At 39.2% G+C, this 15,309-nt stretch overlaps 1 protein-coding gene across 21 annotated transcripts in view; it reads left to right on the forward strand.

The window, feature by feature from the left end:
* nrg1 (neuregulin 1) overlaps positions 1-15,309 on the forward strand; it is an 84,048-nt gene that overhangs the window by 58,703 nt on the left and 10,036 nt on the right. For 6 of the 21 annotated variants that reach the window (XM_051909677.1, XM_051909679.1, XM_051909683.1 and 3 more), the window contains 2 exons: positions 10,682-10,820; positions 13,527-13,585. In XM_051909677.1, coding sequence (XP_051765637.1) covers positions 10,682-10,820; positions 13,527-13,585 — 198 coding nt within the window. Of the gene's footprint in view, positions 1-10,010; positions 10,135-10,681; positions 10,821-13,073; positions 13,142-13,526; positions 13,586-15,309 lie in introns of those variants that run through there. The other 15 variants (XM_051909691.1, XM_051909696.1, XM_051909697.1 and 12 more) reach the window with 6 other exon arrangements.

Below are 15,309 nucleotides of genomic sequence, written 5' to 3' on the forward strand. Positions count from 1 at the left end.
GGTTCTCACCTGCTTCGTCACAGATGGCGACATGCCGTGTTTCAGTAGATTGACATTTGAAATGAGTGCGCGCCTTCACGGAGAGAAGCCAGATTCATCATATTTTCATGGATTAATAAGTTAAATAAGTTACATTAAAAACCTATTACCGCCAGAGAGGACTGCGACTGGAACTCATCATCATTTGAACTACTTTTGGTACCACTTTTGACATTTTCGCAATAAATAAATTATTGTGATTACGCTTGTTTGTCTGTTATTCTTTTATTTATAACAGTACAGAGTTTTAAGAAATGGTTATGGGTAGGTGTAGGATTAGCGGCTCAAAATATCGTTTTAATGTTATATTTTTACTAAGATGGTCATTTTCCTACACATTTCTGTCCATTATGTTTTATTCTTTTAACATTCTGTTTAAAATGGGTATGTTTAGGTTCGGGATGGGGTTTAGGGATCTTACATTCATCTACAAAATGATAAAATGGAAATTATACATATATTTTTATGACATGAAAGATTAGTAAATATTTTACATTTTTTCGCTGTAAAGTGCCATACGTTTTAGTGCCATAATTACATCAATATTGTACGTTTTAGCACCTTTGTAAACGTATAAAAATGTGCGTTTTGTGTCTTTGAAAGTTACGTATTAATACCTACGTATTAACAATGAGACCAGGATGGATGTGTAGCTGTGTGTTTTGTCGAAGTGAGACGTTGCTGTGATTGAGATGTTGCAGGACATGTGTCTCTCATGAGGGATTCAGCACCAGTGAGGCCGCGTTTGTTTGTCCTTTCTGCTTCAACAGGTCACAGTGAACATCTCAAACCCCATAGAGAACAACACACCTCACACTCACACTGAGCACAATGACCTGCCCAATTTCACTCAGTATGTCTATACACATAATGTTCAATAACTGTGAGTTTGAAAATATGACACAAGCTCCAGTTTACTGAACATTGAAGAAACAATATTTCTATATTTTATTTTCTTTGTGAATCAGCGTTTTTCTCTTTTTTTTTTTTTTTTTTTTTTTGCTCATTGTCATGGTTGACTCATTGAATTTAATTGCCTGTGCTGAGTAGATGTGTGTAATTGCATTAGTATCAGAAAATAAGCTATAAAAGCACATGCTTTACTATTGGGACATAGAATCAAGACTTCATTTTTTTTTTAATTAGGGGAGTACTGTAGGGGTGGAGTCAGGTTAATTGGGACACTTTTTCCCAGTCATCTCAATGGTAAAAAAGTGTCCCAATCAACCTGAATTCACCCTATATGCTTTTATATTCTACAAAAAAAAAGCCTAGGTTGAATACCTTCCCTCTTTAGAAAAATCATATGGTATATCAGACATTAATAGTGATCTAGTGTATTGTTACCTTGGGTTATTTGTTACCATAGTTGGTTACCACAATATAGTCCATTCTTTCCTTGGATTGGCTGTTTCATAGAGGCACTGAATTGTTTTGTCATGTCACATCAGTTAACTTCCCTTTGGCAGTTAAAGTTCACAAAATAACATCCTGTGGCTGAATTCATTTCACTGCAATATGGGATCACTGTATCCTTGAAGAATATGTGGAATGTTGAAGGTGGCATAACTTTGCTTCTAGAATTGGTAACACTTTATTTCGATAGTCCACAGACATTCTGTTGACTATAAGTAACTTTGCAACTACATGTCAACTATCAGTCATTAGAGTATTAGTAGACTGTCTGCTTAATATCTGCTAACACTTTATTTTGATGTTCCCCAACAGATATTCGACTGACTATAAGTTACTTAGTCAGCTTATTCTACTAAACTGACCGTCTACTAATACTCTAATGAGAGTTAGCTGACATGTAGTTTCCAAAGAATGAGAGTTAGTTGACATGTACAGTAGTTGCAAAGTTATAGTTAGTAGAATGTAGGGCTGAGCATTGACACAAATTTCACAATTCAGTTTGATTTTGACTGACAAGCTTGCCAATCGATTTCATTCAATATCAATTAATTGGGGCCTACCAGTACAGTGCAAATTTCCTCAAGGAAAATGTATCTCCCAACTAATGCCGTAAACTATACAGGGAACTAGCTGACCATCGAGGTTATGGACATCGATTGGCTTTTCTGAGGTAAATGTAAAGTTACATGACATTGTTTACATTGTTTTATTGACATCTTCCTGCAGTTGAAACACTGATTGAGCGATTACATGAGACATGATACAGATTTCAGCAAGTTGCACTGTATCTTTCAACATTCTTTCTGATGTTTGTTCATGTTTATTTCATGCTGTAACTAGTAGTAAAGCGAAAGAGATGATCGGTTTACGTGTCCTTCGCTTAAAGAGCGCCAAATTGGCATGTATTGTTTGAGTTTTGTAATACAATGGACCAAATTTGAAAGCTGGTACTTTGTTTCATATCAAAAGTAGCAAAGCTTATTGTAATTTATTCAATGTGAGGTGCTACAAAGCTTTCTTCATTCATCAACTGAAAACAGCAGAGATTGGAAGATCAATTCTTCAGATTTAAGAATTGATATCGGTTCTTCAATATGAGAATTGGTTAAAATTGAGAAATCAATATCTTTAACCCAGCCCTAGTAGAATGTGTAAATTTGACTATTGAAATAAAGTGTAACCCTATAGATTTTGTGTGCCGGTTGGTGCCTAAAAAACTGCCTACTGTAGGTGGACATGAGGCTTAGGGAATCATGGATAGATGTTCTTCAGGAGTATCTTAAGTATTCCTAGCCTTCAGGTAACCATTGCAACCATTATAACGTACATTTTGCCAATAATCATCATATTTTATTTTATATGCTTTGTCTTCCTTTTGATTGGATGCAGTGCAAACCCTTTGCATCAGTAGTTGAACAGACGAATGTGCAAGCAGTAAGCATTAATCTTGAAAGCCTACTTACCGGTTTTTCGGCAAATCAGTTACGCCTATACTGTGCGAACATTGCATCACCTATTTAATATTCACAGAATGATTTGCTTTTTATGCATGTTTAAGATATTTGTAAGATCAGCACCAAGCACACAGGATCCAGCAACCGGTTCTGATCTGTAATATTTATCAGAAACAACCATAAAGCATTATGAGAAATGAGTTTGATGGCAACTAATGCCCAAATGTGCAAGTAAGAGTGAAAGTTTAATTAAATCTTGCTCAACCTCTGTAATCTTTCTTTCCCTCTCTTCTGTCAGTTAATCTCTTCAACAGCAAATGTAACAGTTAATTTGCACTCCAGATGCACTTCTAAAACAGCAGCAGCTACTTTCACTTCACCTGCCAGTTGTTCTCTCTCTCCAGGTGACTTATGGCCAGTCAGGTGAGGTATGGTCTCAATGTGGTCTCTTTAGGGTCTGTTCATGTAAGTCAGGATTTGAGAGCAAATTTTTACAGTTTACTTATCATTAGTTAACATTAGTTAACTACATTAGTTAACATGAACTAATAATGAACTGCACTTATACAGCATTTATTAATCTTTGTTAATGTTAATTTCAACATTTACTAATTTCAAAATTTACATTTATTAAAATCTTGTTAACATTAGTTAATGCACTGTGAACTAACATGAACAAATTATGAACAACTGTACTTTCTAACTGTATTACTAACGTTAACGAAGATTAGTAAATACAGTAACAAATGTATTGCTCAAGGTTAGCTCATGTTAGTTAATACATTAACTAATCTTTAACTAATGAACCTTACTGTAAAGTGTTACCATCTTATCTATCATTGTAAGTCTAAATACTGAAGCCATTAACAGTCTCTAAAGAGTATTTCAAGGGTACAGTGCATTTTATGACCTGTCACTGCAGTATGATTATCAGTCTGTCCTTCTGCTGCACAGCTCAGGTGAGATTAATTGGTTTGAAGATGTTGGAAACAAAAGGGTTTTCCTCACACCATCTGTCCCATGATGTACGATGAAAACACAGACTTTACTTTCAACCTGCTGGAGAAAGATATGACCTCACACTCTCTCTATATGTTGCTTTCATCTCAGAGTACTTTAACTTGTGCTGTTCAAACTTCACATTATTAGTGCTCAAGTTTAGTATCACTATGTTCTAGATCTACAGTTTCATACCTAGAGGCCAGAACATCACAGAGACTGAGGTTGAATAGCCTATGAGACTGTGAATATACTGTGAATAATCCAGCATAAACTAGCATGAATTCTATGTTGGTCCAGGCTGGTTTATGCTGGTTTGAGCTGGTATAGTGCTGGTCTAGCTGGTGGACCAGCAAAGTCATGCTAGATAGAACATGTGACACTAATGACTTATCCTAGATTAAGATGGAATGACGATAAAACACATTGGTCGGGATAGATGGCTGACATGCAGGATAGATGGCTGACATTTTCCTTCAAATATCCCGCCCACTGGTTTTTTAACAAATCACACCCTGGTTGTAGGTACACATGCCAGCAGTGCAGCAATGTTGAAATTCGTCTAATTAGTAATGTTTCTAATTATTTTCAGGAAGTCTTTGGGGGCGTCTATAGGTTTATCCTGTAGATTATTATGGTCTTAGTGTCACCAGTCAGCCCTCTTTCCAAGTAGGCACCCTGGCCATGGTTAAGTTTGCTAAATATTAACTAGTAAAGTTAGATTGCCCTTCCAAAAATGCTGATATTAGTATTACTAATTAAACCAATCCCTAGCCACATATCAAAGACAAAAATCATGTTCAAATGAAGTCTAAAATGGGAAACAGCTGTGTTTCTCTGTCTGGCAATTTGTAAACATAATCAGCAGGGTGCTGAAGTGTGTTTAACAAACATCTAATGCAGTGTCTCTGTTTGTAATAGTTTGCTTCAGAATTAGTCAATTGGTTTCTTTTTTAAAGGGGACCTATTAGGCAAAATTCACTTTTGCATGGTGTTTGGACATTAATGTGTGTTGGCAGTGTGTGTACACAACCACCCTATAACGATAAAAATCCAACCACTCCTTTTTTTTTTTTTAATCCCCATAAATCATAAGCAGTGTCTCAGAACAAGCCGTTTCCAGATCCCTGGCAGTGTGACGTCACATTAGCCACAGGCCCTGCCCACGAATGTTGACAGACACTGCCGTTTTAACATAGAACCGCCCTGAGCGAGTTTACAGCCAGTTGTACAGTCCGCCATTGCTGCACTGACGAGAACGTCTCCCAAGCATTTTAGGTGTTCTGTAGCTGGATGGATTAATCCACATAGCTCTTTCCATTTACTCCCTAAATCTGAGCCGCTGAAGACGAGGTGGATTAATTTTGTTTTTGAAGAAAATGCTCCCTCAGCTCTACCGAAATTCGTTTATATCTGTGCGAATCATTTCACACCGGACTGCTTTGTGAACGAATGTCAATACAAAGGGACAATACAAAACAGAGGTTGTGCTAAAAAGTTGTTACTCAAGGATATGCAAATAAAAACTTCGTGATCCAGCTTACAGTCTCCAGAGTGATACTGGATACGGCAGTAATGAAGGTGAGAGCACTTTTTTACAGTACAACAGGCTTGTACTAATATAGTGGATAAAAACAAGAAGACAATATAAGTTATAACCGTAATTGAACTAAACTATACCTGTTCTATCTCCATGAAGCATATATTCGCAGTTTCTGACATTATAGTGCGTCCTGACTGAATTCTGACACCGGAGAATCAGCTTTTGAAGCTCCGCCCTCTTAGGTCGAGCGCAGCAGCTCATTTGCATTTAAAGGGCACACACTGAAACGGTGTGTTTTTGCTCAACCCAAAAAAGTGGCAATTTTAACATGCTATAAAAAAATTATCTGTGGGGTATTTTGAGCTAAAACTTCACATTAACACTCTGGGGACATCAGAGACTTATTTAACATCTTGTAAAATGGGGCATAATAGGTCCCCTTTAAAAACTTCCACTCATATTTAAACTGTCTATGGTTTGCTGACGTTGCCAGCATAAAACCTTTGAAGAATGCGCTTAAAAGTAATTTGTCCATACAGGTCCATTAGAACAGGAAATCACTCCCATAGAACAATCATGCCGCACAAGAATTTCTTGGCATTTTTCACAGCCTGAAGCGATCAGATCTGCTCTTTACACACATTGCACAAGACGTACATTAGTTTTCTGCTGGTTATGTTAAGAGAGACGTCAAACACGAGGTTGCTGCGGTTACAGATAAACAGACATCTCATCGTATTGTTGTAGCCGTTGACTGGGCATGTGTGAAATGAATCAGGTAAGCTGTGAGAGAGGTGAGGCATGTGCGATACGACCTGCTGTCCACAGACCGCAGCACACTTCCTGAGCTCTCTGAAACATGCCACACCAGAACTAACATTTGAGGAACAATGGCAGCTTTGAGTTTTGCAATTCTAGGCTTTCTCTGGTGTTTGAGAACAGATCTAGCCTTTCTGAAAGAGAGTTCTAATATGAGAATAGCCTAAATGATTTCTTTCTGGAAACTGAAAGTGGCAGTTCTTTAAAAAGTGAAAATTCTGTCATCATTTATTCACCCTGTCATTCTAAACCTGACTTTCTTTCTTCCATGATACAGAACATTTGATTGAACTGGTTGCTCTTTTTAAAAAATTACAGTTCAATGCTTGACGCTTCAGGCACTAATGTATGGTGCTTTTACATTGAAGCTTGAACACTTCAGTCCCCATTAATTCTTCTAACTGCATGCAAAAGAGCAACAGAAGCAAGTCAACAAGGACAGAATTTTTATTTTTAGCATGAACTATCCCTTCAGTAGCCTCTCTGTGTTTCATTTGTGTTTGAATATTGAGTTAATGTCCTGTGCTAACATGCTGTGTGGCACATGATCTAGTCTTCATCTTCAACTGGCCTGATTCTAGACTATAAGCAAACAGTAGTACTGTACATTGTAGATGCTTTTATCACATACATTTTAAAGCATTGTTTGAAAGAGGAGTTCTTAAAGATGTCAGATAGCCTGAGCCTTGAGCACAAAGCATTCACTGAGTCACCATTAGATCTGCAGTATGATTCAGCAGTCTGTTCACCTCTCAGAACATCGGGAACACTGTATTTATACACCTGAGATTAGAAACTCATCTCAAAGAACAAAATATACTTCAGTATATTTAAATATACCTACTCAGATGGATTTTTTTTCTCCCTGTAGAGGGTTTTGCTGCATTACTGTACTACCCTCATATGCAGCACAGGAAACTGCTGGTCCAGCAGAAGCATTAGAGGAGGTGGCACGTTTGCACTGCAGCATGATGCAGTGTCTGTGCAGAGCCGGCATCTTTGGTTTCTTCCCACCAGCAAAAAAATGAAATGGAACCAAATCGATCCAGCAGTGCCCCTCAAAGCGCTCGCACAGAGAAAGAGACCCTGAGCACTGCTGCATTGCAGTGGATGCGTCTGCAGTGGCCCACACATTTATTTTTAGGGAGCATTTATTTTAAGACTCACTGTGTCTTGCAGCTATTCTCACTGACAGAGAAGCCTGCAAACTTGTTTGATATGAAATACTTTTTGGAACTTGAAATGACGATTTTTACCATGTTTATTATTATTATTATTATTATGCCGCTTTTATGATCACATTATAATTAAGAGACGCATGGAATATTTGTATTTTCAAATATCTATTTGTCACACTGCAGAACCATTTATAATGAACTATTGAAAGTGAAAAGGTGAAAGATATTTCCAAAGATATGGAACTTTCCTTTTTTTATTTTCATATTAGTTTTAACCTAAGATCTTGACAACAGAAAGTTCATGGACTTGTTATGTGTCAACTCTACATTACCATCCCAATCCGTAACCACTACCACAACCTCTACAACCTCCACTTAACTATAAGCATAGACTTGCAGATTAAGAAAAAACTTCTTTATAACCAGGTCAGAGTTCATTAACATGTAAAAAGACCCAAGTAGAAGCATGAATTTTACATAGCAATCCAATTTTCCCTCTCCTTCGCTCATCATTCATGTTTATTTGTGGCATCTTCGCTGTTTGCCGCCAGACTTTGCCTGCATTGAGATGTGCTCATACGTGAGTTGAATAAATTGGCTCTTGTCTCTCACCTTGAAAAGACTCAAATGTTCTCTTGCTGTTTTGATGACAATTCCACTTTACCGAGGTGTCCGTCAATGTGAGCTCAGGATGCCAAAATGCCAACATCACATGAATAGCATCTATTTAAAATCTTGTCGTTCAACTTACAGTCTTTTCATTAGGCATTTTCTTTCAGGCGCTGATGGTCAGTCATATGCAAATGCACGTCACTTTCCCTTCCTCAGAAAACACTGAACGTTGTTGTTATGTGACGGATGATCAAATGTGCCTGATCACTAATGCTGCAGGTTTAATGGGAGTGAAAAACGGCAATTAGATTAACGGGACAAAAGCAATCTGTTACGCTGTCAATTATTCATGCGGTTCTGGTTGTCTCAAACATCAGCAGTTCGGATGGTAAAGATTGAATTACATTGAGCTCAAAGGCAGAACGTCTCCTGCTTCAGTGGTCACCTGATGGGGTCTGTGACCTATGAAATCACAACGAAACTAACTCGATTATCTGTCAGGATGAAGGCTGAGTTTTATTGTAATCTGCTCATCTTCATACCACCAGCCTTGAAATATCCCCAACGTTCAGTGGCTCATGTCTTGTATTGACAGTGTGGAAGGGAAGTCAGAATGGCCGGATGTGGCCACGTATTCCGGCTCATAAATGAGAGTAACTTGATGTCAGAGGTGGTTAGAGATGGCTATCAATATTTCCTGGTGGAATTAGTTTGGTGCTTAAAGCAGAAAATAGAGCCATTAGTATGTGGAGTCATGAAGTAACTTCGGGAGGTTCTCAGAGGGGGCCACAGGGGGCCGTAGGAATTCACGGTTGGGTTGTCAGTCCCTTCCTCAGAATGGTGACAGGTTCAGAAGGATTGCGGATGTGAGTGTGTGTGTGTGTGTGTGTGGTCTTGGTATTCCTTACGTTATGGGGACCAAATGACTTTTCTGGTCACCATGAGGAAAACTGTCATGTTTTTTGAAAATGAAAAAATGCAGAAAGTTTTCTATGATGGGTAGGTTTAGGGTTAGGGGATAGAATATACAGTTTGTACAGTATAAAAATCCTTATGTCCCCATAAATCATAGAAACCAGTATGTGTGTGTGTGTGTGTATGTGTGTCACAGAAGACCTGATGTCCAGAACATGTGGACAGAATGATACTGATTCATTTGTGAAAAAGAAGTGCACTTAAACATACTTTAAAAAAGTACTTATTACAGAAATAATGCTTAAAAAGAACTTAAGTATGTTTTCATATGTGTAATATGTTTTCAGACACTTAATTGCATGTTTTTTTAAAATTAAATAAAATGTATTATAGTTTACGTTTATATTAAATGCATTTAGCTGAATCTTTAGGGTGATTTTTGACCCACTTAATTAGAACTTATGTACATCTTTATATGTGATTTCATACTTCTGTTTTCTATTGAAATATGGTTAAAGTGTACTGCAGAATGTACTGACAAGCATCTTGAAATAGTGTGAAATTTACAAGGTTGCCTGAGCTATTTTCATTTGGAAGTTGCCACTTGCCTAAAACTAAATTACAACATTGCACTTCGTAATAATGCCAAATCAAAGGTTTTAATTTGACATTATTATGAAGTGCATTTTTAAAAAGTGTACATAAGTGTGTTAAGAAACACTCTCTTTAAGTACACTTAAGTAGCTTTTTATTTCATTAATTATATCTTAATTATATATTATAATTATATTATCTGAAAGTACAGTTTTTTTAAAAATGTACTTTTAACATTTGAAGTACACTACAAGTGCACCTTCAATACAGTTAAGCGTAATTCTTTTTCACAAGGGTTGGCCAGGTTGTGACAACTTTGGCTGCTCACCGCTGCATTGATGACGTGTTAGAGACGCAATGCCAGACGTGACGTGTGCAGTGAGCTCGTGAGCTGCCATAGAGGTGCTCATTTAAAAATGTTGATGAGCAGAGATTTTGCAGATCGGAAGTGCAGAGGAAGGCAGTAGATCCAGAGTGCTCAGGGAAACACTTTGTCATCGCAGTGGTTATCGACACACCGGAGTGATGCGCTTTCATATATCCAGATATTATCGAAATGTTACAGGTATGGAGTGATATTATTTGATGTGATGTCTTAGGATACCTTGAAACCCTTTGAAATTTACGAGGTTGCCTGAGCTGTTTTCATTTTGAAGTTGTCACTTGCTTAAAACTAAATTACAATTGGTACAACATTGCATGATAGTTCATTGCTACTTTATAAGTGACTGTATTTAAACATTGTTGCTCATCTTTTACTCTGTGTAGGCGCGTAATGAAGTAGCTGTTTGGTTGAGAAGTATTGCCGTACCTGTACACTCACATTTCTTTTGTAGTGAAAGGCGATGACCCTGCATTTACTTCAGTCTGATCAATAGCTCAAAATAGCCTGTCTGTTCAGTGCTGGCCTTCTCTCGTTCTTCCGATATTTAGCAGTTATTTTGTAAAGGTCATTTGGATCAGACTCACATATTGTGCATGTCATGAGCTGCAGCTCCAGTTTAGACTCTTTTAAATTCTTGATCTCAAATTAGTGTTATACCTAAATAAGATCCTCTGGGGTACAACTGCTCCTTCCTCAGTGCCCTTATGTGTTGTGTTCATCTGTGCAGCAGCCACCAGCACCACTCCCTCGGCCAAGACTTCCAGTCACATGACGCCCTGCAGCGAGACCGAGAAAGAATTCTGCGTGAACGGCGGGAAATGCTACACGCTGGAGGTCACGCCCGGAAACATCAGACACCTCTGCAGGTACAGCTGCACATCCGCTTGTGTGTTACAGGTTCAACACATTTAGTCTGCTATAGTGTGTTTTTGCTTAAGTCTTTTTAGGTGAGGTTTAATTAATTAATAAACTATATCTGTAGCTCAAACAGTGGAGCATTGCATTTGCAACACCAAGGTCATGAGTTTGATTCTCTGGGAATGTATGGAGTGATACAATGTATATCTTCAATGCAATGTTGGATAAAGTGTCAAATACATAAATGTAAATTCTGCTGCAAGCGGAGGTTTTCTGCGTGCATGACACTGACAGCACACTCTGGGGTATTAGTGCTCTTACTGTCCAATTCAGTGAATAAGCACAAAACCTAGTGCTGATGTCAGGACTCTGTTCTGATCAGTAAGTACTGCAGTCGAGAGGAGCTTCTCTCTTTACTGTCAATGCAGGAACAGACAGACAGCAGCACTCCTTGGGGACTGTAGATCTCTGAGCTTTCCGTTTCAGCCATCCATCAGTGGTCACATGACCCTTAACAAACATGTGGAATTATTGCCAACTCATAATAATGTGATCAGACATTCTAAAACTCAAATTAAAGTTGAGTGTGTACATCATCCTGCAGCATTTGTGCTCCAGACATGAATGATTCCTCATGTTGAGGAGAAGCATGCTGGTACTTTACTAAGAGATCACCGTTTCACTGGATGATAAAATGGGAGAAAAAAATCCCACAGACACACATTGAAGGAGGGAGCCGAGCCATATCTAGATACCAGAAGATCACAGAGGATGGACTACCCAGTAATCCTTGACAATCACCTAGCAACACCCTATCAACCACCCACAACACCCCAGCATCAAAGCAACTTTTGAATGTCCAAGACCCATTTACATTTTCTTCAAGGAATGCGACCTGATCATAACGATGTGGATAAGTTTGCACCAGCTCTGTAATTCAGTCATATAAATTCATGTTTATTTATGGCACTTCATACAATAGATTGCTTTAAAGCAGCAGCTTTAACATGAAAAAAAAATACATTGTCAGTTTCACTTTCCATTTTTAATGTTTTTACTCGCATCAAAATTTGACGGACTGGACGGAAGAATTTAAACCAGAGAAGATTTCCACAACAAAGAAGGCAGAGCATCAGAGCCACACCCTACCTATTGCATCATCGCCACAGACCAATGGTAGTTTGAAGATGTTTACTAGCCAGGAAGTTTGCTTTGACAAATTGTTTTGAACTCCAGAAATGCCAGATTTTGTTTAAAATATCACACCAGTTTTTTTCTTCAATTTCGCTTGAAGAATATCAGGGCCTTCACTCTCTACAGGCTCGTTTCCACTGAAATTACCCAGAACAATTTGTCCCAGGAACTTTTTTCCCCCTCAGACCTGTTGCTGTCTGCATTTCCATCATGGTCTAAAGTACCGTAACGATTAGTCCGGTGACATAGGACTGTGCATGGCTTTCCAGTTCCCGCTGGATTTCATCCTCCACATATAAGTTTAATAAAGCCTGAACCTCATTGTTGGTCCATCAGTCGTAATTTTTAAACTCCATTGTTAATTCGAATAGCAAACAACTCTTACTGCATGCACTGCAACAGACTTTTAAAAATGGTAGTTGAAATAAAATGCTGCTTGGAGTCAACCAATCAACATGTTCAGTGCCTAATTCCAACCCTCGAAAGTTCCTGAACTTTGAAAAAGTACTACCTAGAGAGCAGGGACTTTCTGAGGGGGAAAATGTTACCCGGAACTTCATTTAGACCCTGGTCCCTGTGGTCAAAACACACAGAGTACCACCACAAAGTCCCTAGTTCCTGGGGAAAGTTCCTGTGGTGGAAATGCAGCTTCTGTTGAGAAAGACAGCTGCCCCAGCTGTTAAGCCCTTTTCAGAACAACAGCTGGAAGCTCTAAGGATGTGTATGTGGGGGTGGAGGATTGGTTGGGTGTGGGTGTGTGGCAGGGGTTTTTGAGAGCTCTTAATGTCATCAGAGAGCAGTTGGTCAGCTGAAAGATCAAGACTGGAACAATCTCAGCCCTGGACCTTTAAAAAAAAAAAATATATATATATATATATATAAACCATCAAATAAGTGAAATGATGTAACAGCAGAAGTACATCCAGAGGGTCAGCTCACATTTATGAAGAGCAGAGAATATTTCCTGTTCTTGAAATGATCATGGCCCATGCGTGTGTTTGTCTAGTGTTGTTGTGTAATGTTGTGTTGTGATGTGTTGTGCTGTGTTCATCCTCTTTCTAACCCAGGTGCCCTCCAGGATTCACAGGGAACCGCTGTCATACCAGAGACCCTGTGAGAGTCGTAGACCCCAAACGTATGTGCAGTTAGTGAACGTCCCCTTCACCCCCAAACACACACAGCATCGCCGCTGTTTCTGCGCTGCCTCGCCACCTCCGCCATTTAGAAAGCACTCTCTCTGTCAGAGTTTGCCAGGCTGCCCATCTGTCCGGCGTCAGATGTGGACAGGTGCACGATGGGCTGCTGTCATCTCTGCCAACATTTACACCAGAGATACTCACCAATCTTCATAGACTAGTCATGGCTAAACTGTTAATTGGCTCTTGGAACCCGGGCGGATGTTTGCGAGACATTCAGCGAGCAACACCGGAGACACGCGTGTGTGAGGGGGACTTTTGGGTGTCAAACTCACTTCCTGTCTTCCTCTCTTTCTCTCTGTGACTTCTGTCTTTCCCTCTCAGGTGCCCCAATGAGTTTACTGGTGATCGCTGCCAAAGCTACGTAATGGCCAGCTTCTACAGTACGTCTATTTCCTCTTCCTGTCTGTGCTTGGATTGGAGCATGCTCAGTCAGCGCTACCTCCTGTTGCTTTGGTTTTATGTTCTTGACCAACGGGTAGTCAGATCAGACAGAGATTGTTATTTTGGGAGTATTTTTTATGTTTTCCATTCCTTCTCTTTGCATGTTTAGCATTTATTAATCTAGTTTTGTTCTGTTGGATGCTAGTTAGCTGACAATGGTTAGACATGGTTGATATTCTTCAGTCTGGACACGTTAGTTATTAGGGGAGATCAGGTTTCTCTTCATTCACATCATCTTAGACTGTGAACAGATAAAATGAGTAACTCTGTCTGCAGACAACATCACACCACCTGGCCCATGAGGTTATGAATTTACTCTCAGCTCATCAACATGTTTTGTGAGCTAGTCATCATGGATAACTAAGTCCTTTAAACACGTGCCCAGGGTCATTCTCAAGAAATTGTTATAAGTGCCGTTCTCAGTGTTGATATTGTTAACTAAAACTATTAAAATAATTTTCATTAATTAATATAAAACTGAAATAAAGTAAAATATGAATATTAGATTTTTTTTTTTTTAAAGTAAACAAAGAAACTTAAAATGTTGACTTGGTAAATACTAAAATTAAAAAAACGTCGCAGGTTACCACTCTAACCCTGGTTCCCTGAAAAGGGGAACGAGACACTGCATCTTGGATTGATGCTATGGGGAATGCCATCAATGTGACTGGTGTCTGAAGCTTGTGTGACAAACACGCCAATTAATTGGCTGATGACAGTCCATGAAGTCACAAGCAGAGTGCTGGTAAGTATCAAAGGGCACCTGTAATACACGTCATCTACTCTTCTGTCTGAAGGAGATGCGCAGGCAGGCCCAAGGTATGTCTAGGCGCAGTGCCTTATTCCCCATTTCAGGAAACCAGGGTTACAGTCGTAACCTGAGACATTCCCTTTGAAGTCGAACTTTGACACTGCATCTTGGATTGACGCTATGGGGAACGTCTGCCTTGATGCTGAGGAAATGCCTGCCTTATTAAGCTGTGAATAAGCATATAGCATAAATTGACTCTACTGATTACTTAGCCAGAGTCGGAGCACGTCGACCCCCATGGGCACATCCAAAATGACTCATATAGACTATATAATATAGACTATATAATTGAAGTAGAGAAAATCTAAACGGCCCCACTTAAATCCATTCACCTAGCATCGACCCTTTGGCCCATCCAAAGTGGAGATTTGTCTCAGACAAGAGAAAGGCAGTCTGCTTTTTCTTTAGTTTGCCAAAAACTCTCATCCAGCATAAGCCAACCCCAAGGAGGCCACAGGGGAGCTTATGCCCTACTAAAAAAAAAAACAGTACACTGGGTGAGAGCAGCTCAACTCTGAATAAATTATAGGCACTTCTCCAGGACCTGTTATAGCTAGCGCTTTACTCCAGTGCTAACTAAAGCATGCAATAGGTAACCAGGAGGGATACACACAGGCAATCTACCTCTACCTGTCCCGTTCTTGAACATGGTTCATAGAAAAGCCTATAAATCAACCATCCCAAAAGGAGCATACATTCCTACTTCAAGACCCAACAGTAGTTGGGGAGGGAGGTAAACGAGGTATAGGGAGTCTATACTGCCCTAACTCCGTTCACCCTGCATCAGCCCTAAGGGGGCATCTACCAAGCAACCATCCATAGCTGAGCGTACAATTCTACTTTAGACCCTAA

The sequence above is a fragment of the Ctenopharyngodon idella genome, chromosome 10 (genome assembly GCF_019924925.1).
Source record: "Ctenopharyngodon idella isolate HZGC_01 chromosome 10, HZGC01, whole genome shotgun sequence".
Lineage (NCBI taxonomy): Eukaryota > Metazoa > Chordata > Actinopteri > Cypriniformes > Xenocyprididae > Ctenopharyngodon > Ctenopharyngodon idella.